This window comes from Rhinolophus hipposideros (genome assembly GCF_964194185.1).
Source record: "Rhinolophus hipposideros genome assembly, chromosome: 7".
In the NCBI taxonomy this organism is placed as follows: Eukaryota; Metazoa; Chordata; class Mammalia; order Chiroptera; family Rhinolophidae; genus Rhinolophus; species Rhinolophus hipposideros.
The window spans coordinates 57808668-57832287 of NC_138053.1; the positions used below are offsets into that span (position 1 = coordinate 57808668).

The following is a 23620-nucleotide window of genomic DNA, read 5'->3' on the forward strand; positions in this document are numbered from 1 at the left end:
GATATGATATGATATGATATGATATTAATATAAGACCAGGTCTTATATAAAATAAGACCCAGTCTAATATAATATAATATAATAAAATATAATATAATACCTAGTATAATATAATACAATATAATGTAATACCGGGTCTTATATTAATTTTTGCTCCAAAAGACGCATTAGAGCTAATGGTCCAGCTAGGTCTTATTTTCAGGGAAACACAGTAAGTAATGCACCAGACCATTTAATTATAACAATATTCTTAATGAAGTAGATAGTGTTATTTCCCCGCTGTATCGATAAGGAAACAGCAGACTTTCCCTTGGCCCCAGAGCTAGGCCACAGAACTTGAAAACAGGTCTACATGATCTCAAGGCCCATGCACATATCACCCTGCGGACCATGACACGAGCATACTTTCCACATCCACTTCAAATCACATTCCCACTAGTCACATACCCCATTCCAGTCTGGCAGATGACTTTACTACATGTATTCATGTAATGTTCATGCCTACACTCGCGCTGTTTAAAAAGTTTTATCCTTCTGTCAGGGACCCGAAGAAAACCCAGGAAGCCTTTTCTGACTGCCGTGCACAGATTTCCTTCAGTTAGAAATCAACATTGCACTGATATTGTTACCATACAACTTATTATTGCCTCTGCTTTATGGCTTTGCTAATTATATGACATTCTTGAAGGGAAGAACCAAATCCTGTGAGTTATATTCCTCCATGCCTAACACACTGCTGAGTGCATGCCAGACACTCAAAAATAAATAGAACTCTACAGACAGCTGACAATGCAGACATTCTACCTCAAAGATCACCTGGTCCTAACCCCTTATTCTACAAAATGGGGAAAAAGGAACCCTGAAAAGTTGAACAATGATTATCTGATAACCATAGTAAGAGTAATCACAATTTAAAGGATAGTTATAATTTGTCTGGTATTCATTAAACACCTGCATAATAAAAAAATTTCATGCATTATCTCATTTACTTCTCAAAACAATCTGATGAGATAAATATTATTTCGTTCCCCATTTTTCAGATGAGGAAACTGAGGCTTTCTCAGGATAATTAAGTAATTGGCACAAAGTCACAGCTAATAGGTTTCATGAATGAGATGCATGCCTATTTTATCCGGGACAAAGGTAATTTAAAAATGGCTGATGTAAAAACAAAAACTATAACCTGCTTCAAAAATTTCTACTAGAAATGAATCACCCCTAAAAGCCTTTGTAAAAAAGTTTACATAGCACAGCATTCAAGCTGACTAAAATATTCCCAGAATAATTATGGTAACCAGTCTTTCCAATCCCTTCCCCATCTTTCTACATCCTTAAATATAGTAACAAGCATTACATCCACCAAAAAAGAAGAAATTATTCTTTAACACTTGAAATTCCTGGGACTAGGAAGGTGTTAATTACCATCCAGAAACTGCATAATAAGGCTCAAAAATGTAGTTATTTTAAAGCCTATCCCCATAGTGCTTAAAAATCAACCTATTTTCTTTTGCTATTACACACAATTCCATGATTTCCATTGCTTTCATTGTACATCATCTTTGCAACTATATAGAACTCTGGTCAGTGCAGCTCCTTTTCCAGTCTGAACAGTGGCCTACTAAAGTCTCAAAGACATTTACTCTTCAGATAGGTAAAAATGAAAAAAAGGATCAATCGTAAAAGGTTTATAGTATGGAGGAAAGAAGACCATCTGCTCTGAGATAGCTCTGGGCTTATCATCCCAGCAGGGGAGCCCAGGTTTTATAAACCTTGTTCTCATTAGGAAAAGGTAGAGATATCGCTGAGAATTAGTATAAAGGATTTTTCAAGCCCTACAGCAGATTGAAACAATGTGTTTTAGAATTATTTGCAGGTTTTTGGTAGTTAGATTATCTGTCCATGTGGGCAGGTTGGTTTGTTTTTGAAAAGAGGATAGAATGTTACAACACTTTCTGGTTTTGAAATTTATTAGATGCTCTGCCTACCGCTTCTTATTCTCACATGCTCAAAATTTCAATACAGTTCTCCACGAACCTGATCAGCAGCGATTCCAATGGAAAATAGCAGCTCATCTAGAATAAATCTTCATCATCCTTTTGTGCTGAAATGCCAGGAGATTTGAAAACTAATCCTCTCTACACTCGTGTTCTTTTCTGCCCACCTCTCGTCTCCCAGATTGTGTCCCTGATGCTTCCATATCGAATTGATTTTTATTTAACAGGGGCCTTTACCAGCACCACAAATAACTGCTCCGTGGTCTTTGAACTGTTATTCCTATTGCCTGTTTTGCTTCATTCTTTGTTCGTTTGCTGTGTTGCAGCGTTCATACTTGGGGATAGGCAGGTGAGCATATTTTCAAAGTGAAAGACATTTTAGAAATTCCCAGTGGATAAGTTTAGCCAATTAGAAGTACATTACATACCTTTGGTTTCCTCTTAACCCTTTACTCGTATTCAAATAAAACAGTTTTAAATCTTGGTTTTCTATACTCAAGGCACAAAAGTCTTTCTAAGACTAAGAACAAATTCAGGCAAAAAAAATTTTAGAAAGCCAATTCCTTGAGCTGAAAAAAGGCCCCTTATTTCTGGTCTATAGTTCCGACCATAGCTTTAAAGTAATTCTGTTTTTAAAATTACCTTCTACTGAAGACACTGATAGAAGACTGCCTAATAATAATGCTTGGCAAGTAATGACAAATGATGCCATTTGTAGAGAGATTTTAGGATGGAGAAATGGCATTCAAAAATCTCAGACTAAATGGTAAAGTATCTGGTTATAAAGAGCCTTGACGGAAAAGAAAAATAATTCCATAGTTTGACTAAGAGAACATTTCATATAGTCTCCTCGTTATGCAGATGAGAAGATCGAGAGCAATGGGGGCTCAGTTTTCCATGGCTCCCCAAGGCCACAGAGCTGGTTTATGACAAAGCCTAATGTACAGCCCAGTCTAGTGTATCTTTTCCTCCATTCCATATGGCTCCCGGAAAATTAAATGTTTCTACTTGCTCACACTTCTTTCAAGATTACACAATGCCACTTACAACAAAATCAGTGTTATCAAAAGATTTGGTAGCTGGTTTACCATAAATTATTACAGACCCTCAGAACGTGGGCACCTGTAATTTGCAAGAGTTGTTTATTTTTCTGTTGTTTTTTTTATTATTATTACAAGTCAGGTTATTGAGTTGAAAATAATACAGTACAGATTCTAAACCAGTGTGTTTACAATGAAAGGTCACTGGCTACACAGATGCACATTTCCATTTGCTATTTACTGTCCAAGTAACATATCCACCAGCAAACAGTGGCTTCCCCACTCACTTCTTGATATTAGAAAAGATTTTTAGGCCCTTCTCAAATTTCTACTACTGCAATATTTTGGGGAGCATAGGATCGGACCTTTAATACCTATTTGGCAACATGGCTGAACTTATTTACACAGCATATTAAGGCACCAGACATCTTTATAGCAGTTTAATGAGTTCCTCTTAGAATTTTTGTCTCAAAAAAGGAGCCATGGCTCTCAGTCGAAACAAAATGGGACAACAAGAAGACTCTCACCACCAACAAAAGAAAGCCCACTAATTTACAGTGAAAGATATAACACTGTGCATGGTGAGGCACAGTATTTCTGAAAATGCCAAAGCAGAATGAAATGAATACAGAAAAAAGGAGGAGGAAGAACAAAGGCCTCTGCTGAGGTAAGTCCTTGAAACACCACTGACCAAGAGGCATAGCAGTCGATGTGCTTAATCACAGGGTATTTTAGTGCCCCATTAATTTAACTCTCAGGTGGGATCCGAGAAGGACCTCCTGCACTCTGAGCTATGCTCTACTTTAGCTAAATTGACATCTTGTACGATGAAACCATCTGACTTATTCAAAGCTGGTTCATTTCCCCAAACTGTGCAGGTCCCCTTAGACATGGATTATTTTCAATAAATACTATAAATGTATTTTCCTTATGATCTTCTTAATAACATCTTCTTTTCTCTAACTTACTTTTATTGTAAGAATGCAGTATATAATATATATAACATACAAAATATGTGTTAATCAACTCTTATGTTATCAGTGAGGCTCTGGTCAACAGCAGCCTGTGAATAGCTAAGTTTTGGGGGAGTCAAAAGGTATACACGGTTTTTTGACTGCGCAGGGGTGTTGGTGCCCCTAACCCCCGCGATGCTCAAGGGTCAACTGAATTATATACAATTATATCCTGTACGCAGTCAGTGGTCCTAATTAGAATTTACTCCCCTAGGGTGGTCCGCTAGGTATCTATATTTTAGTCAACACCAGCGAGGTTGTTAATTGGCATATTGAAATGGGTTTTCATGGCTGAAATCAAAACCGTGGCTTAATAGTCAGCGTGATGGATATTAAAAACAACCTTTCATTGTTTAAACTAGTGGTATTTCAGGTAAGCAAACTGGCAAAATCATTTGAGAGACATTTTCTGCTTTGGCATGAACAAGGGCCTAAGAATTTCAGGAGGCCTGTAACTTGGACCCTTCGGACAGGCATCTGAGGTCCAACGACTCGATGGCTTTATGTCCAGCAGTTGAGTCAGAGGAGCGCCATTGTGTGATGCACTCACTATAAAAGTGAGGGAGTCCTGCCTCTGGAAAGGGGTCAGGTTGTCAAGCTTGGGTGGAACTGTCCGAAAAGGTTTGGCTGGAACACTTCAAAGCCAGAGAACAGGGACTTGAATGAGGTTAGAGCACAGCCTGCAAGAAGGCTTTGTGCCTGTCCAAAGCACAAACAAAAATAAATGTTTGTTTAATGAACTCTGTGTGCAGCAGAACTGGCCTGCGACTTAACTTGAGCAGGCAGAATTGTGGAATTCACAAACCCTTACCCAAAACCTCAGCCACTTTTCTGTGGTTATTGCTACTGGTCAAACAGACATTAAGAGTTGGACATGACTAAATTGGTTTAAGACTACTCTCCACAAATCTGTAACATGCTGCACTGGAGTTGACCCACCCCAGCTCAGTAAATTTGGGGGTATTTTACAAACCCGTTGTTACACACAGCCATTACTGTCAATTAAAAATATCTAAACTTACAATTAAATACACTGTATTGAGAACAAAGATAATACTCAAAACAAATTCACTTCAGAATTATTTTGCTGTATTTTACTAGTGTTTATGTCAACTGTAGCTGTATGGTGGGAAAATTATATAAGAGCGCTCTACTGGGCATCTCTTCCCAGCTCTGAGTTCAGGTTTGTCACAGTGCTACTTGAAATTGGCCGCAGTGGGAGTATTTACACCACAGAAACCAGCAAATGCTACCCCTATCAGAGTTTTGTTTGTTTTCAGGGCTGGTTGTTAAACATTTACCAGAACTCCACTAGTGCGGATGGTCTTGAATTAACAGAGAAGACTTTGCCTGCTTAGAGGCCTTCGAATGCACCAGCATAAACCTCATATCCCCACTTTCTGCAGGAGGCTAAGGGCCATGCATGCCTGCCACCCGCCCGGAGCGATGGGACACACTCACTTTTGAAGCAGCTGGGTCCACTAGTCTCTGGCGATGTCGGGCTGAGTTGAAATGGCTCTTCGGAGGCTGCCCTTCCTGACAGTGAATGAAAGATGGGGAATGAACGACAGGTGGGAAGGGAGTAGATGGAGCGTGAGATGATGGGAAAATGGTCAGAAAAGGGAGAGGGACAGTGTTTAACGGCACCGTACTTTCTCTGTTTGGCTAAAATCTAACAACAAAAACACAAGACAGGTTCTCCCCCACAAACGCACATGCCATGTGTAGTCATTTTGTTCAAAATAGCCTCATACATGCATGTGAAATAAAGTCATGAACACAGCTAGTATTCAGCTATTTCCCATCAAATCTTTGTTTTTTTTCTATGATCGCCTATCATCTCTAATTTCTAATTGTATTTCCAGGATACGAAGGGAAAGGTAGAACATGAAGTCCATCCTCCTAGAATAATATAAGGCATTAAGGGGCATTCTTAAAGTTAGACTTGCCACCCATTTGGATATCATAAAAGTGATACGAAAATTGTAGTCTCCCTCAAAAGCATGAAAAACCTCCTGCCTAGGAAGTTCCTATCATCATCATCATGAATTTCTGGTATCTGGCAGCCACCAAAATCTCTGCCCCTAAATGCGATTCAATTTTATTGGCTCAGAGATTTAACATTAAGTTTATAACTTAAACTATGTGGAATGGTGTCCAGCCCTCCTAATGTCACACGCGTGTGTGTATACATACATGTACAAATGTACAAACATAGACTTACCTCCTCATTACTCATTCCATCACACACACACACACACACACACACAAAGAAAAAACAACCAAGGAATTTGTATTTTAAAGGGGAAGTTTGGAATAGGGATCTCCATAAATCGTATACAGTGTTTCACTTCCCCTTCTTTCAAAGTTGGACAATAATAAACAAGAATTTAAGAAGCAAGCACTATCCACTGTGAGCATCAACTCTGGGGACGGGGAGATGAAAGCAACACAGAGATGTCTCAGAGATGCCCTGGGGCTTAAAACCCCTTGTCCCTGGGAGAGAGACAACACAGAGAACAAAAGGGCCCTCAGATGAGTGTGAGCATTTGCTCAGCTGTGTGTTGACAAAAGGAAAGTGAAAAGACCTTCTTCTTAGGCAAAAGTGAAAATTTGTATTACAATGCGTAAGAATTCATCCCCCCCACCACCCCCCTCCTCGCTAAGAATAACAACTCTATTACTATTAAGCCATGGATCAGTCACACCCACTTGAATGGCCAACAATCACTGCTTTAGTGTCCAAAGTATAACGCTTACCTTTCAAAAAGGAAATGTCACAAGGAGCAGATTGCAAATCAGGATTATATTTTTCCTAGTAACTGCCCTGCCAATATGCATTCTTTCCCTAGCCTCTTCTGAAAAAAAAGCAAGGAAAGACTCTTAAAACTCAGTTGACCTAGAAAATGTACCACAGCTTTAACAGCAGAAATGATGCTCATTAATTCACTGAATACTTGGCAAAACAAAAACAAACAAACAACAGAATATGACTTCCCATTTAACGTGGTCAATAGTTTTCACATAAAAAACAACTAATTTTGAAATCACAGATTATTTATTTGTCTTCTTTAAATTTAGTGGTTTATCAGAAAGTGGGTTTAATTCTTTTTTCTCCCTAAAAGTTATCCGATGTAAATAAAGAATTATCCTCATTAACATATCTGGAGAACTTTCAGACTTATTCAAGTCCCTCTGGAATAATTATAACCCATTTAAGAGTTCTAATGCACAGTACCAGGCTCCCACTCTTCAGAAAAGAAAAAAATAATTTCAACTTTAAATACACAATTATAGTCAATGTACAAATTAACTAAATCTGGGCCTGTGGTTTATTGCTCTTCTTCTGATTCCAAGGTGAAAATGTTTGTCTGTTTGTTTGTTTGCTTTGTTAATTAGCTAATTGCACCATGAACTCAGCAGGGAACAGATGCTGATGTTAAGCCTAGAATTCCAGTTTGTGGAAGGCTGGTTTAAAGACAGCAAGCAATCCTTACAGGGGAATGGAAAGAGTGGGTAGGTTTTTGAAATTTGGTCTCCATTGTATTCATTTATTGTCAAGTACAATGAATCTGTAATAGTCTGCTTTTGATGAACAAATAGGTCTATGAAATAATTCATGTATGAATACAGATTCCAATAATACATCTTAATAGAAACCAAAGAACAGCCTGAAGGATTAATGTCATTTTAATGAATTGCATATGGAATGAAAATAAGGGAATTGTGAACAGCTCATAGCAAGTTTTTCTCCATATGACTCATATCTTAAACTAGTCTTAATATTCAATAAAATAATCACATTATATTCTATTGCTGAAAAAAGTTGGTGGTGGGTTGCTCGTGAATTCTAGACTTAGTTTGATGACAGTGAGACTTTATGGAAGGGTGTACATAGCTAAGTCCTGGAAAGGACATTTTGAGAAGAATTTAATTAAGTAGAAGTTAGAAATGACTGCTTCTTCACTTTGGAGGGACCTTAATTTTTTAAAAGGTTTTTGCTTTCCTTTTTCCAGTCCTGTTACAAGCCAGACTCCCTGACACATTTAGGGAAGGTACAAACAATGCATCTCTGAGCATAATTAGATCTCTGGATTCAATTATGAAGTACTTTAAATTTTTTTAAAAGTGAACAGGGCTCTCATAAGCTGTATCACAAAAAACCAATGTCCCTATATATCAAATTTGTACACATAGTGTTCCATGGTCAATAAAAACATTACATTCTATCACTCAGGCCTCAAACTTCGTGACTTCATTTTGTTCCCCAAATTCTTAGCCTCAAGAATCCATTTCTCCTCCTAATGATAGCATTCAGATTCTAGTATCTGTGTCATTCCTGACTGAGACAACAGTTTACTGGTACCAGCTATCTCCTGGCTAATGCCATCAACCTCAGCAAAATAACAGATTGGACCTAGGTGGGCCCCACAGAGCTCCCAACTAAATAGCTTATTTACATAGGCAAATAGGGCCCCTTTACTGCAAGGGGAGGGGACAGGGAGAAGGAGGGTTGGATGTCTCACCTTTACTTTTGTGGAAACAGAAGCACATTATATTGCTTAGGTCAACTTAACCAAAATTGTTTTGCTGTGATAATCACCACCAATAAAAGTAGCAGACCTCAGTTATGTAAATAAACTATCAAAAGATGACAAAAGAAGTGTTAATATATGCATAATCTGGAAACTTAAGGAGACATATTCCATCTCCATGCTAACTGTTTTCATCAAGCCCTCTCCTGTTAAGTCATTTTAGAAATTAGAAACATCCCTTAACGCTGCAGAACAAACTTTTTAAAGAAATTATTGCTCCCTAAACATTACAGCTCTGATAGCATAGCACTTTAGCCTAATTTGCATCACATAAACATATTTACAAGAATGCTCTGTGAAAAACAATATACCAGGTGTGAAATAATGGGTGCACAATAAATTTAGTGGCTGACATCAGATTCTTTAAAAGCTTAATTCTTTAGATCATGTATAAATTACTCTATCTCAAAATCAGTCATGAGGAAAATTTAAAACTGTATCTTTTTAACCTATCATTAGACATTTCCAGCCTTTAACATAAGAACTAAGAAAAAACAAACAAAATCTGAAAACATTTATACATAAAGACACGTGTGCTCCAATGTTCATTGCAGCTTTATTTACGGTGGCCAAGACATGGAAACAACCAAAATGTCCTTCGATAGATGAATGAATAAAGAAGTTGTGGTACATATACACAAAGGAATACGATTCGGTGGTAAGAAAAGATGATATAGGAACATTTGTGACAACATGGATGGATCTTGAGAGTATGATACTAAGCGAAATAAGTCAGACAGAAAAAGCAGAGAACCCTGTGATTTCACTGATATGTGGTATATAAACCAAAAACAAAAAAAAAAAAAACAAGACAAACAAAGGAGAAACAAAAACTCATAGACACAGACAATAGTTTAGTGGTTACCAGAGAGTAAGGGGGTTGGGGGGTGGGAGATGAGGGTAAAAGGGATCAAATATATGGTGATGGAAGGAGAACTGACTCTGGGTGGTGAACACACAATGGGATTTATAGATGATGTAATACAGAATTGTACACCTGAAATTATGTAATTTCACTACAATTGTCACCCCAATCGATTTAAAAAAAAGAAAAAAGAAACAAAACCAAAACATCACATAATTCTTTTTTTTTTCAATTGGGGAATATTGGGGAACAGTGTGTTTTTCCAGCTCCATATCAAGTCCTTGTTTTCAATCTAGTTGTGGGGGCACAACTCACTGACCTATGTGGGAATCAAACCAGCAAACTTGCTGTTACGAGCTAGTGCTCTAACCAACTGAGCAATCCAGCCACCCCATGACACAATTCTTTTAAGGGCTCCTAGACTTTTTAGAAGTCCATTCAAAACAGTTTTAATTCTGAAAAAAATCCCATGTACTCTCAGATAAGAATACACTTCTTCACCCAACTCTGTGACATCCTTTTGTCTGTGATAAATATATTTCATCCCCAATTGAAGTTTTACTAAACACTATACTTAAATACAACAAAGTTCTTATAAACAGGGTTGAGTAAAGGGGCCCCACACATCAATAAAGCAATCTAGGACCATGCAAAGTCAAAAACCCCATGAAAATAAATTGATTGAAAGAATTCACAAGCTGAGGAGATTTAACAATTACCAAGCACATCAAAACAAGAATCAGAGATCCAAATGACTATGGAAGAAATGTCATTTAGAAGCTGGAGCACATTTTGTTTTAAGTTTATTGGGGTGATAATTGTTAATGAAATTACATAGATTTCAGGTGTACAATTCTGTATTACATCATCTATAAATCCCATTGTGTGTTCACCACCCAGAGACAGTTCTCCTTCCATCACCATATATTTGATCCCCCTTATCCTCATCTCCCACCCCTCACCCCCCTTTACCCTCTGGTAACCACTAAACTATTGTCTGTGTCTATGAGTTTTTGTTTCTCCTTTGTTTGTCTTGTTCTTTTGTTGTTTTGTTTTATATACCACATATCAGTGAAATCATATGGTTCTCTGCTTTTTCTGTCTGACTTATTTCGCTTAGCATCATACTCTCAAGATCCATCCATGTTGTCACAAATGTTCCTATATCATCTTTTCTTACCACCGAATAGTATTCCATTGTGTATATATACCACAACTTCTTTATCCATTCATCTATCGAAGGACATTTTGGTTGTTTCCATGTCTTGGCCACCGTAAACAAAGCTGCAATGAACATTGGAGTACACGTGTCTTTATGGATAAATGTTTTCAGATTTTTTGGGTAGATACCCAGGAGAGGGATTGCTGGCTCATATGGTAATTCTATTTGTAATTTTTTGAGGAACCTCCACACTGCCTTCCATAGCGGCTGCACCAGTCTGCATTCCCACCAACAGTGTATGAGGGTTCGTTTTTCTCCACAGCGTCTCTAACACTTGTTACTACTTGTCTTGATGATAGCCATTCTGACTGGGGTGAGGTGATATCTCATTGTGGTTTTTATTTGCATTTCTCTGATGATTAGTGATGTTGAGCATTTTTTCATATGTCTATTTGCCATTTGTATGTCCACTTTGGAGAAATGTCTCTTCAGGTTGTCTGCCCATTTCTCAATTGGGTGGTTTGTTTTTTTGTTGTTGAGTTTCATGAGTTCCTTGTATATTTTGGATATTAGCCCCTTATTGGAGGCACTGTTTGCAAAAATCTTCTCCCATTCAGTTGGTCACCTCTTTATTTTGTCGATGGTTTCTTTTGCTGTGCAGAAGCTTTTAAGTTTCATATAGTCTCATTCATTTATTTTACCTTTTACTTCCCCTGCCTTTGGAGTCAAATTCATAAAATGCTCTTTGAACCCAAGGTCCATAAGTTTAGTATGGACTTATGTTTTCTTCTATGCAGTTTATTGTTTCAGGTCTTATGCTTAAGTCTTTGATCCATTTTGAATTAATCTTGGTACATGGTGACAGATAGCAGTCCAGTTTCATTCTTTTGCACGTGGCTTTCCAATTCTGCCAGCACCATTTATTGAAGAGGCTTGGAGCACATCTTTGGCTTCTAAAATTCATGGAACTAATCACACAATAATTTATGAAACTTCCATAATTAATAGCCTTGTAAAGATGAAAGAACATCATTTTTTTCTTGCCTTCGTTCAAACCAGGTTTTACAACTTGGCTCAATATGAGAGTCAGCAAAATGGGGTCAGGAAGGGATACTCCCCTCTCTGAAAGCAAACCCTAAGACAGTGGCTTTCTAACTTTTCTCACCATGATGCTCAGTAAGAAACATATTTTGCATCATGAAACAACACTTGCCAATATTATCAACAATGTACTCTATTTTCTGATCTAGTCTAGTTCCTCTTTAAACAATGTAGGTCTCTACCTACGAAGTGGATGACTTGACCTACAACTCAAAGCCACGCCAAGGGAATGGTCCTTAAACTGTGATGAGATAGGAATTTTACCTAGCAATTCCTTACAAATGCCTCAGCTTGTGTCCCAAGTGTCAGTCATTTACTTATTAATTTATTCCCATATCCATGTACTATGTGTACTATTACATCTACTATGTATGCTATTCTTTTCTTAATTGTATTATTTAAAAAAGCCTTCTCTATCTAAAAAAATTAAATACTTCAAGTATTTAAGGTGAGCTAAGTAATAACATCTTGACAGCATGGCTTTGATGTGCAAGTTACATTTTTTTTCTAATACTTATGAACGTGTCTATATTAAACACTATGTAAAAATGTCTGTGTACTGACTTGTCATCTGTGTGCAGCCAGTGGTGTCTACACCACCTTGGGTGGCAGACAAGGGGAGTGAGCAGCCCGGGCTCTGCAGTGTTTTTTCAGTGGGAGAAGGGGCAGGTCACCATAAGCTGGCATTTAGGACTCTGCCATAACCTCTCCCCCTCAACTCCAACCACCTACTCTGAGATGGCAAATAGAGATGACAAATGCCACACACCCATGACCCAGTTCTTGAGCTTTGCCCCCCAAATCTACCCTCCTCAGTGTTCCTCCTCTCCCGAAAGAATACCACCATTCCCCCAGCTGCTATGGCCAATGACCTAGGAGTCCACTTTGCCATCTCTTAATCTCAGTTCCCAAGAGCCAAACAACACTCTCCACCCACCCCTATTTAACCCATCAATAAATCCTACTGATTATAACTGCATATTTTATTTCAAATTCAACCTTGCTTTTACCATTATCACCTTCATCTAAGCCATCTGTCTATATTAGTTTGCTACGGTTGCTGTAATAAAACATCACAAACTCAGTGGCTTAAACAACAGAGATTTGTTGTCTCACAGTTCACGAAGCCAGCAGTCTAAAATCAAGGTGTCAGCAAGATTGGTTCCTTCCGAGGGCTGTGAGGGAAGGATGTGTTCCAGGCCTCTTTCCTTGGTGTCCAGGGAGCCATCCTCTCCATATCTACTAACATCACCTTTCCTCTGTGTGTGGCTGCAATGTCCAAATTTCCCCTTATTATAAGGGCACCAATTGTACTGGATTAGGCCCACGATAAAACCTTCCTTTTCACTTGATGACCTCTGGAAAAACCCTATCTCCAAGTAAGTCACATTCTGAGGTACAGGGGTGAGGACTTCAACATGTTTTGAGGGAGACACAATTCAACCCATAACACCAAACAACTCACCTAGACTCCAGCCATAGTCTCATATCTCTCTTCTGCTACCTTTGCTCACCATAGGGTCTATGCTCCCAACAGCAGATGAAACCACCCTAATAAATCACGTCGCTTTCCTCCAAACCCTCCCGTATCTTTCCCTTCCACTCATCCAAAGCTCGTCTAGGGCCTGCAAAGCCTGGAGCAACCCAGCCCTGGCGACTAGGCTGGATTCCTAGTGCTGTCCTCCGCACTCCATTCCGACCATACTTGTCTTTGGGCTGCTCCTGGAGCTCTTCAAGCACATTCCCAGCTCAGGGTTCCTGTGATTCCCTTCACTGGGAAACACTCCTTTAAAGTATTTTTGTAAAGCTTGCCCATTCACTCCATTCAGGGGTACTCAAATGTCCCCTCCCCTAAAAGAGGAGGCCCCGTTACCCCCTTTGCCCTTGTCCTCCATTACTTAATAACAGTTATTACTGCCTTGTATTATATTGTATATGTAGACCTTTATCTTTTCTCTACAAGGTCCACAAGACCAGGAGCTTTCTCTCATTTGTTCTCTACCTGGCACTTGGTGGATGCTGGGTAAGTAATAAGCAACTAATAACGGAAGCAAATATATCTACATGATACTTAATCACGCCAGCCCGTCCATACCCAGTGTCTCAGTCAGGGTTTCTGAGGGAAACGGAGGACATACGCAGACTGGGTTGTTTGAGAAAAAATAATTGATGAAAGAATTAGTCATTATAAAGGAATAAAATGAGTAAAGCTCCTTCACCACCCCTAGGCCAGAAGAGACAAAGGGAGGGAGTGCTTCCAGAACCTGAAATAGAGAGCTGGTTATGGAGGGTCACGTGAGAAGAACATGACCCTTACTTTCAGAAGAACACTCAGCCAACCTGTGCTAAAGCAACAGGAAGGCAGCCAGAGAACAATGATTTCTATTATATTCTCTATTCTCCCTTCTTCTCTCCCATCTCCTGCTCTCTCATGGGGTTGAACCCAACCAGATGCCACAGAACACGGAGTTCTTTGATGCAGATCTCATGAGGTGGGTAGAGGGAGAGAGAAACAAAGAAGGAGGGAGGATGAAGAGGGAGGGAGGAAAACGGGAAGAGAGAGGAAGGAAGAGAAGTGGGGAAAGAGAGACGGAGGAGGTGAGGGAAGAGGAGAGGGAGGGAGGAATACAGGGAAGGAGAGTGAGTCAGAGATATGGGGAAAGGTGCAAAGTGCAAAGTGATTTGGAGGTCTAAGAGAGATACAAGGTACCCACAGGATCACTGAGCAAAAGTTAGTAGCAGCAATCATAGGGAGTGCTTCCCTTTTCTCGTCCTTGCTCAGTCCTAATTTCTTAAACAGCATGTATTGTTCCACCTTAAAACTGCCCTTGATGGACTGATATGATGTATGCATTAGCACAGAAGCTCTCTGGACATGCCTCTGTGTTTAACAAGAGGCAAACCACTGGGGTAGAGAAGCCACACGGTACTTTTCTTCTCTGGCTTTCATGCCCCAGCAATGACGAAAGGATGAACGAGACATTATCTGTGAAGCACCACATATCAAATGATGGGGATTTTTTTTCTGTCAAGGTTTCACATCGATGTAATTTTGGTAGTAGGTCTGCGGTCTCAAATCAAACGAAAATCCTGGGATTGGATTCCTGATGAAATTCTTATTTGAATTCAAAGTTACTTCCCAACGCTGGTACGTTTCAATTTGCCTTTTAAAGGTATTCAACATTAGGAAAGCCGAAAGCCAGTCTGCACGGAATCCACCAAGATTCCATGGAGAAGGGAGTTAGGCTCCTCTCTGCGGTTTAGTGGGCAAAGAAGACCGCACAGAGGCTAGTCTCCTTCTTACCACCAGCCTTCCTGGACCACAGCATTCACATCCATAGTGAGGCATGATGCATTTGAAGGTTTCAAACTTCATGACCCTCTCTGAAAGTTAGCTCATTGTTGTAAAAATCACAGATATTCAGAATACCCGTTTTAAAAACAACTGAATTCAACTATTGAGCTCGTGTCATAGTTCAAATTTCTTGTAGGCTTTACAGTATGTGTGTTTTGGGAATTACAGAATTGACTTGCTCTTTAGAAAATGTTTATGGTTATTGCTGCTTATAGAGCAATGTTTGGGGCTTAGACTCTATTTTACCCATCAGTCAATGATCTTTTGTTAGAGTATTTCAGAACATTATATATTGAGTCAGATTAATGAATTTTATGTCAAAGACCAGCTAACATATTTTACTACAGACGATAAGTTTATGGATGAAATTACTGACTGGAGCTCCAAAAACATAGCACAATTATATTGCAGCACATATGTCATCCCACTTAAGTCACTTCAATTTAGAAAAAAATCTAATGATATCACATGCCACACATTTTTTAATGAGAAAAATTCCAAGATACCTAATTTAAGAGAACCAATTTTCCACAGGGAAATCTGGAGGGAACGAACGTTAAAAGTATACCAACTTCCTGATGGCAAAATAAAATTTTCAACATAGCTCCGAGTTGTACCCAAAGTAAAGTATTTTGCTAGCAAGTACTATGGCTCTGATAACTAGACTTATTGACGTTAAAATTAAGCAGAAGGATGTACTAGACTCCGCAAAGCTGTTTTGATTTGTTTCATCTGTTCCAGCAGGCATGGGGGAAACGGCCAGGGGCCCAGAAAGGGGACTCAGCCTGCCTTCACAGATTGGGGCACCTTGCAGTTGCTTATCACATGGGTTCATGTGCGAAACAGATTAAGGGCCGACATACATGTCCCAATTGTCATTACAACACTGAACACCCGATATAATGCTGCTAACCCATAATATAATGACAATCACATCTTTTACCACCAGCATGATCACTATAAATTCTTTAGTGGAGCAAACGGATGAAAGGTCATCTTGTCACTCCCCTTCATTAATAAGTCCCTGGATGCTTAGAAGACATGAACTTTTTAGACAAAGACAAATAAAACCATCCTCCTGTTCAGGATGCATTGCTATAATTCCATTCTCCACTCCAATCAAAATGGACTTTCATTTTGAGAATGTAAAACAATTACATTTTGGCTTCTCCACAGTAGTTCCAATGCTAGGCTTTGCCCTGTGGGGTAGAGACAGCATGGGTGGCAGCACTCTATCGTGTTGGAAAAAATCCAGAAGACCCACAGATGTTTGCATCTGTGCAATGGGGATAATACCAGCCACCTCCATAAAAAATAACACATACACCACATTCAGCACATGCCTGGCAGTGTCATGATGGCTCAGAGTAATGGCTGATTTATAACACTTCACACATTGACCCACTTCACTCTCCTACTTATAAAATCCACACCGCCGATTTCGTGAGGATTTTGAGCATTTTCTACGTTTGTGAATGGACACAATAATAGAGACCAGATGCAGGAGTCCCAGGCTTTGTGGGGATACCAATGGCTCAGATCCCCTGTTCCAACATTAAACAATCAAATGTAACAGAAGCGTACAATAGATACCTCTCGTTCCCCGATTATAAGGTAAATCCTGGGCTAACTAACCTCTTTGAAAATAACTGAGCAGGGACAGCAAGCGAGAAGTAGATGGCTTCAGAGCCTACCTTCAGAGCATCAGACCTGGACTGCTTTGTCCACGTGTCCCTGACTGCATTATAAAAGCACAGTGACATCTACAATGACACCGTGACTTTCCCAGGCTGTCACTGCACCGCCACTCTGATTGTCCCAGACACCAAGGGGAATGCAAAACAGGAAGGAAACAGCTAAACAATCCATGAGCCCAGGTTTTTAAATTGTTTTGTTTTGTTTTGTTTTTAAGTTAGAGGATGGGGAAGTGGTGGGAGGGAAGTGCTGAAGCATGAGGAATGGAATGAGGGTAGATGACAGAAAGATAGAAGCAGAGGAAGTGTTGGGGAAGAAAAACAAGAAAGACTGCTGACGAAAAAATACTCCAGCCAAAAAAAAAGGAAAAGGTGTTCTTTGCCAAGAAAAATGTGCTAATCTTATGCAGCTGACACAGATATTTAAAGAAACATTATAAGACTTTTGTCTTTAATTCCTTCATACATAATCCTGAAGGAATACTTGATCCTGAATTCTCCTAGAGGAATAAGGGGTATTCTGACTTCCAGCTGTGAGCAATTCTTCTCTGTGAACCGCTCTTCTCGTGCAACAATAAAAACCAGGGGAGCACGTTATTGTCTCAATCAAATTGCAAAGTCCTTAGAGGAGAGTAAATATTGTTGTAAATGTGAGTGTTTAAAGAGTTAACAGTTACATGTGGCACTTACTGTGTGCTGGGCTCTGTGCGCATCACGTGTGGTAACTACTTTAATCCTCATAACAGCTTTATGGAATGGGCACTACTATCACCCCCCATTTTACAGGTGGGAAAATAAAGCTATAAAAGCGGTTAAAAAAATGTGACTGAGGTCACAGAGCTGGTAAGAAGCAGAGCTAGGATTCAAATCTAGGCAGACTGGCCACAGAGTCAGTTCTTTCAACCACTACCCCAAAGAACCTCTCACTGGTCATAATCCATCAATAATAATACTGAGGGTGCCAAAAAATGTATACACACTTTAAAGAAAAAAAAACTATTAAAATTGTAATAATATATACCAATAAAGATTAATACAAGTCACGTTTGATTTCTGTAATTATAAGAGGTGAATAAAGTGGTTACCATCTGCATCCAGACACTTCTGATTATGGCGAACTACTGTGTGAGCAATGTTGACCCAAGTGTCCACTTGTATACATTTTTTTGGCATCCTTGGTACATATTGAACCACTGTTTTAAGGCAGCACTGACTGATCAAGTTGGCTGTTTTAAAGTAGCACTGACTGGTCAAGTGGGCTCTTTAAGTTTGGTGCCCTCAAGTGTGCCAAAATATTTTGTAAAAGACATGCAAATATCTATTAACACCTGTGGGGACAGAGCCAGGAGTGCAGTTTCCAGGCTCTCGGCCTCATGTGGAAAGGTGCTCAGTCGGGTAGTAAATGGCCATCAGCTGTCATTGGATGGCCATCAGCTGTGGCTAGTTGGTCATCAGCTGTAACCAGTGAGCCATTGGCCACTAATATAACTCCCGTGGCTACATTAGCAGAAAATGGGGGCTAGCAAGAAGATGGTGGCTGAGTTAGCAAGGGCGGATTGTGGGTTGCGGATTGCAGAGAGGCAGATGCAGCCAGCAAGAATGTAGGTGGTAGGACTCCCCTATCTACCACTTCGTGGGTGTTCCTTTTTGGCCTCACCATGTCCTGCGACCTTTGTGGGGAGCAGGACCAGAGACCCTGCATGACACCCTGCATGACAACACCAAAACCTTATTGCTCTATCAATAGCCTAATTCTAACAGAGCCTTTAACATGGGAGGAAGGATGGATGAGAAAACAAAGGCCTGGGAGGAGTTTCCAGTCATGTTATATTTCTTATGTTTCAAGATTATTTTTATTCTTGTTATAGTGTCCAATTGTTCTCATTAAAAATACTATCTGAAGAAAAATGACAAAATGTAAACATTTCTTAATTCTAGATGTTAGGTATAGTGTTTATCATTCTCTATACTTTTCAGCATTTTGTGCACTTTTCAAATTTTTAAAGACCATATTTAACAGCGGGTCAAGAAACTGGTCAATACTTAAAGCACAATCAAAAGATCTTCCTACGATAATATGGACATAAAGGCTGTCTTTGTGCAAATGCAGTGTTGGACTCAAAATCAGATAAAAAGAAAATCAAATTTAAAATCAGGAAGGCAATCAGTCAGTGTGTGTCTTCCTGATAAAGACAACACACAGGCTTTTCTAATCTTTTCCTGCAGACAGCGTGGACATTGACTGGCACATGTGAGGGCAATTAGCAACCCTTCAAAATGGAGATCAATATCTCACTTTTCCTTTGGTTCAAGTGGAAATAGCAAAATAAAATAGCATAAATCTTCCAGAAACTACTATACAAAAACATTAATTCATTTAAATTCTAGGTAAAAGCCGGTCTTTAATCTCCCCCACTTTCCCACCTGACCATCAAAGCCTACCTATGATGGGGCTTCAGCCCCCCTATGCAGTGTAGCAGACTCCCTGAGTAGCCTGCATCTCACTCCCCAGGGTCCCCACATGCCCCGTCTAATATCAGCTGCAGAAGGTACTCAGAGCACACTCAGACCAACCTGCTGCTAACAGTGTCCCACCTCAAACAAACTCATCATGCATTTTCCTACTTTTGCCCCAGGCATTCTCCAATACCATGGGAACCTATTTCACCTACCCAAAGTGAGGAGTTAATTACTCTGGGACCACCTTCACCCAATAGGGGACGGGAGCTGGCAGAGGGTAAATGCTCCACCTTCCTATAAGGAGTCCTTCAAATGGACAATTCTGGAAGGGTTTTTGTTTTTTTTTAACTTTTTTAAAATTCATTTTTAAGTGTGTTTTTCCAGGACCCATCAGCTCCAAGTCAAGTAGTTGTTTCAATCTAGCTGTGTAGGGCACGGCTCACAGTGGCCCATGTGGCGATTGAACCTGCACCGCGCTGTAACCATCTGAGCTAACTGGCTACCCCTGGGAGGGTTTCTTTTGATATGTGTCTCACGAGGTCCCAGTGACATTCCAAGTGTCCACTGCAGCAATCTTATATTGGCTTTTCTTCCATAGCCCTTCTACTTGCCCTCAAAACCTCTCCTCCAGCTCTGCTTTCAGGAGAAGGAAAATTAAGAGAACAAACACCATCTAATACAGCGCTGAATGCGTTTTTCTCTAATTCACGGATTCCACTATTTCTTAAATATTTAAGTGCCAAACAACATACGTACCTCAGACACAAAAATAAATAGCATAAGGTTCCTGTCATCAAGGAACTCAAAATCATGTCAGGGAGAATACACACACACACACACACACACACACACACACATGCAATGAGATAAGAGCTAAAGTCAAGGCATGTAAGAGATAATAATGTCTTGAAGTAGGGGTGATTAGTTCTGCCTGTGGAGGTGCTCTCAGTACACAATCTGTTCCCTTTTTCCAACTCTATTAGGCAGTGTCTAAACTGGCTCCCAACAACCCTCAGTTCCTGGTATTCACGCTCTTTTGTAATCTCTCTTTTAGTATGGAGCTTAGTGATTCACATCTAAAGACTAGAATATGACAAAAGTGATGCGGTGTCACTTCTGAGATTTGGTTACAGAATACTGTGACTTCTGTCTTGCCGGCCCTCTCTTGCTCACTCTGATGGAAGTGAGCTGCTATGCAGTGAGCTACCCTATGGGGAGGCCAACATCACAAGGAACAAAAGATGGGAAGGAAGACTCTGGACAACACCCAGCAAGGAACTGAGGCTCTTCTTCCAACAACCTGCAAGTAGCTGAATTCTGCCAGCAACCACCTGAGTCACCTTGGACGCAGCTCCTCCCCCAGTCCAGCCTTGACATGACTGCAGCTCCAGCTCATGCCTTGATTTTCACCTTGTCAGACAAGGAGCCAGATCACCTAACTGCACCTGGATTCCTGACCCACAATCACTGTGATACAATAAATGTTTGCTGTTTGAAGCAGCTACAGGTCAGTGTAATTTCTTATGCAGCCACAGCTAACCAATATATACATTAACCATGATTAAAAGTCACCAGGAACATGGACATATAGTCTAGACAGAGCATATCTGACATCTAAGTCTAGTTCTTTCACACATTCATACAATAAGCATTTACTATGTGCTAGACAGTGTGAACATAGAAGTTAACTTAGAAAAGACACTGACCCCGCCTTCTTGGAAAAGGCAAGCTGGCAAACTGTTTTGGCAATCCTGTTTATGCAACTCCACTAACCTATCTTAACCTATGACTTGTTACAGATGTTTGATGTCTACTAACTCTACAGTCTGTTAAATACATAATTAAATGCCTTTCCTATATTAATGGATGTGTGTTCCATGCAAGATACCTAAAGGTTTGTTCCGTCTGCTCAAAACATAAGTTATATATTTAGAAAAGAATTCTGATTTTCTTCTCCACAAAAATTCTTACAGGAATTAGGCCTTTTCCTTCCATTCATTCAAAAAACTATTCCCACAGGCAGAAAACTTGTGAAGCAGTGATCTGGAAAACTTTATGTCCAACCATTCCGTAATACTTTCCAACTCAACTACTTGGAAAGCTACATTCTCCTCTTCCTTTCGGAGGAGACTCAGTGACCACAGTGCAAACCCAGGAGAAAACATTTAAACATCACTGAACAATATTACTTATGTGAGACTTCCATCTTTCATGATAGAACTTTTCTCTTTTCATGGGATACCGCGTGGAAAGAACAAATTGATCAAAGCAAGAGCATTCTCTTGCTTATTCATAAACAAAAAAATCCTGTTTGTTTATTTAAAAAAATACCATCAGCTTTCCCACAACAACACAAATAGCTCTGGGAAGACTTAAAAGGAATATGACCATTTGGAATAAACAAAGAAAGACAAGGGGAAATGATTTTTCAGTGACAAATTTAAATATATACAGGCGCATTCGGACCTCTCATACTCGTGACTAGAATAATTAAACTTACCGCAGGGAGAAATGTTAACTAAATTATCACATGGGTGATGCAGCCTTTTTGAACATGCCTCTGTTCTCTTGCCATTCCTAATTCCGTTTTCCACCAGCCACGGCTTGAGCAAATGTTAACTTTCATTAGAAGCAATCTTTTGATTCTCCGCCAGTCATGGCATAAGGCCATGGAACACAGAAACCAGAACAGCGGTGGGGGAATCACTGAAGAACTTAGGATGTATTAACCACCTTCTCTCAGACTCCCTTTGGGTTTCATTCAGGGGATGCTTCCCCCGATGGTCTTGTTAAGACCAGTATGTCATCCAATTTGTTTTCCAATTTCACACGCAATGATACCGTACTCTTCCTCTTCATCTCATCATGCCTTACACATACCTCTTTCCTCACCAAAAGGAATGTAACAAGAATTCCATTTGGGCATGGAAGACAGTTTCCACCTCATTAGAGTATCCTTCGAAGAATACTGAGACATATGGGTAAACTCACGGCGCACAATCGAGCTTTGTGAATGTGCGCTAGAATGATATTTTCTATATAAAAATTTAGCTGTGCTTCTAATGGGGGGCGGAATATAGCACAAATGAATGGATTTCAGCTATTTAAAATGTCTTTCGGCCTAATCAGTTTGGAGTCAGAAAAGACTAGACCATGGTATAGGGGGGCAAGTATAAATTGTGAAGCCAAAGAAATAGAAGTTTATATCCATACAGACAAGTCCGATGATGTCCTGGCAATTTATTGAACATCTCTGAGCCTCAGTTTCCCCTTCTATAAAATGGGGTTAATCATACCTAGCCAGGTCACTTTGAGGATTAGAGCTAATATACATCAAGTCTGGTACAGCATCCAATATTTAACATACATCAGTTACACTGTGGAAGATGATTATGTATTTTCAAACTATGTCACTACTTGAGCCCAATACTAGAACTGTTAATGGAAATCATTATTCATTAAAAATAATAGGAATTTAGCTGGTGTCAGATAACTTCTTCGGCTACCCAATAAGGGGATCAGACCAGGCAATCCCCCAGAACCTCTCCAGCTCTAAAATAGACAACACAAGGGAATTAGGTAACACTCAGCAAATTGAAAATAGTCAAAAGGAAGGGTATAGATAGGAACTGTGTTAAAAAGGATTTTTCCACAATTAATTAATGCTAACGTACGGAAGGAAACCTGCACCAAGGTAACGCTGATACGGAGACTCACCAGAGAGGAGTGTGCATGCTATAATAACCCAGTGATATGTGGTGCTCATAAAACTAAAAAGGGTTTTAGCTATGTAGCCTGAGTTTTTAAAACATTAAGGAAAGGGTAACTAAAGAGTCATTGCTCAAGGAATGAAAGAGACAGTGAGCTGAAATAGTATCTCACACAAATTAAACTGTCCTTGAAGAACCACTGGCCAGCACAAAAAAGAAGGCATACTGAGGCTACTTACAGCTTCCGCATGGCTCTTGTCATGGGCGTTCAATTTTGCATAACAAAAATTTGTCACTAACAGTTGGTTCAAATTGTCTGGCAGAGAAATCAATTAGACTGCTGCCCCTGCCCACTCTCCCATTAAACCCTAGTTCAGGGGATGCTCTGCTGGCTTCTTTTTCTTTTCTCTAAGCCTTTTTGCTAAGTCTTACTGTGGCTACATGTGAACTGAGAGCACGATATGTAAATACATACAATTATGGTTCCTATACACACACACACACACACACACAAATAAACATGGCCAAGATAGAATACTGTGCTCAAGTCTCAATTGTTTTTAGAATCATTTCAAAACATTCTAAATTAATAAAGACTGAGATTACCATCTATGGGGAAATGTTCAGCATG

General features: G+C 39.7%; 1 protein-coding gene across 13 annotated transcripts in view; it reads right to left on the minus strand.

The window, feature by feature from the left end:
* The window catches only part of MAST4 (microtubule associated serine/threonine kinase family member 4), a gene marked incomplete at its 5' end in the record, with an annotated part of 545031 nt that overhangs the window by 280996 nt on the left and 240415 nt on the right, over positions 1-23620 (minus strand). For 5 of the 13 annotated variants that reach the window (XM_081053917.1, XM_081053915.1, XM_081053906.1 and 2 more), the window contains one exon: positions 5509-5583. The exons of 7 other annotated variants lie outside the window; for them this stretch is intronic. In XM_081053917.1, the coding sequence (XP_080910043.1) occupies positions 5509-5583 (75 nt within the window). The remainder of the gene's footprint in view (positions 1-5508; positions 5584-23620) is intronic. One more of the 13 variants, XM_081053919.1, reaches the window with a different exon arrangement.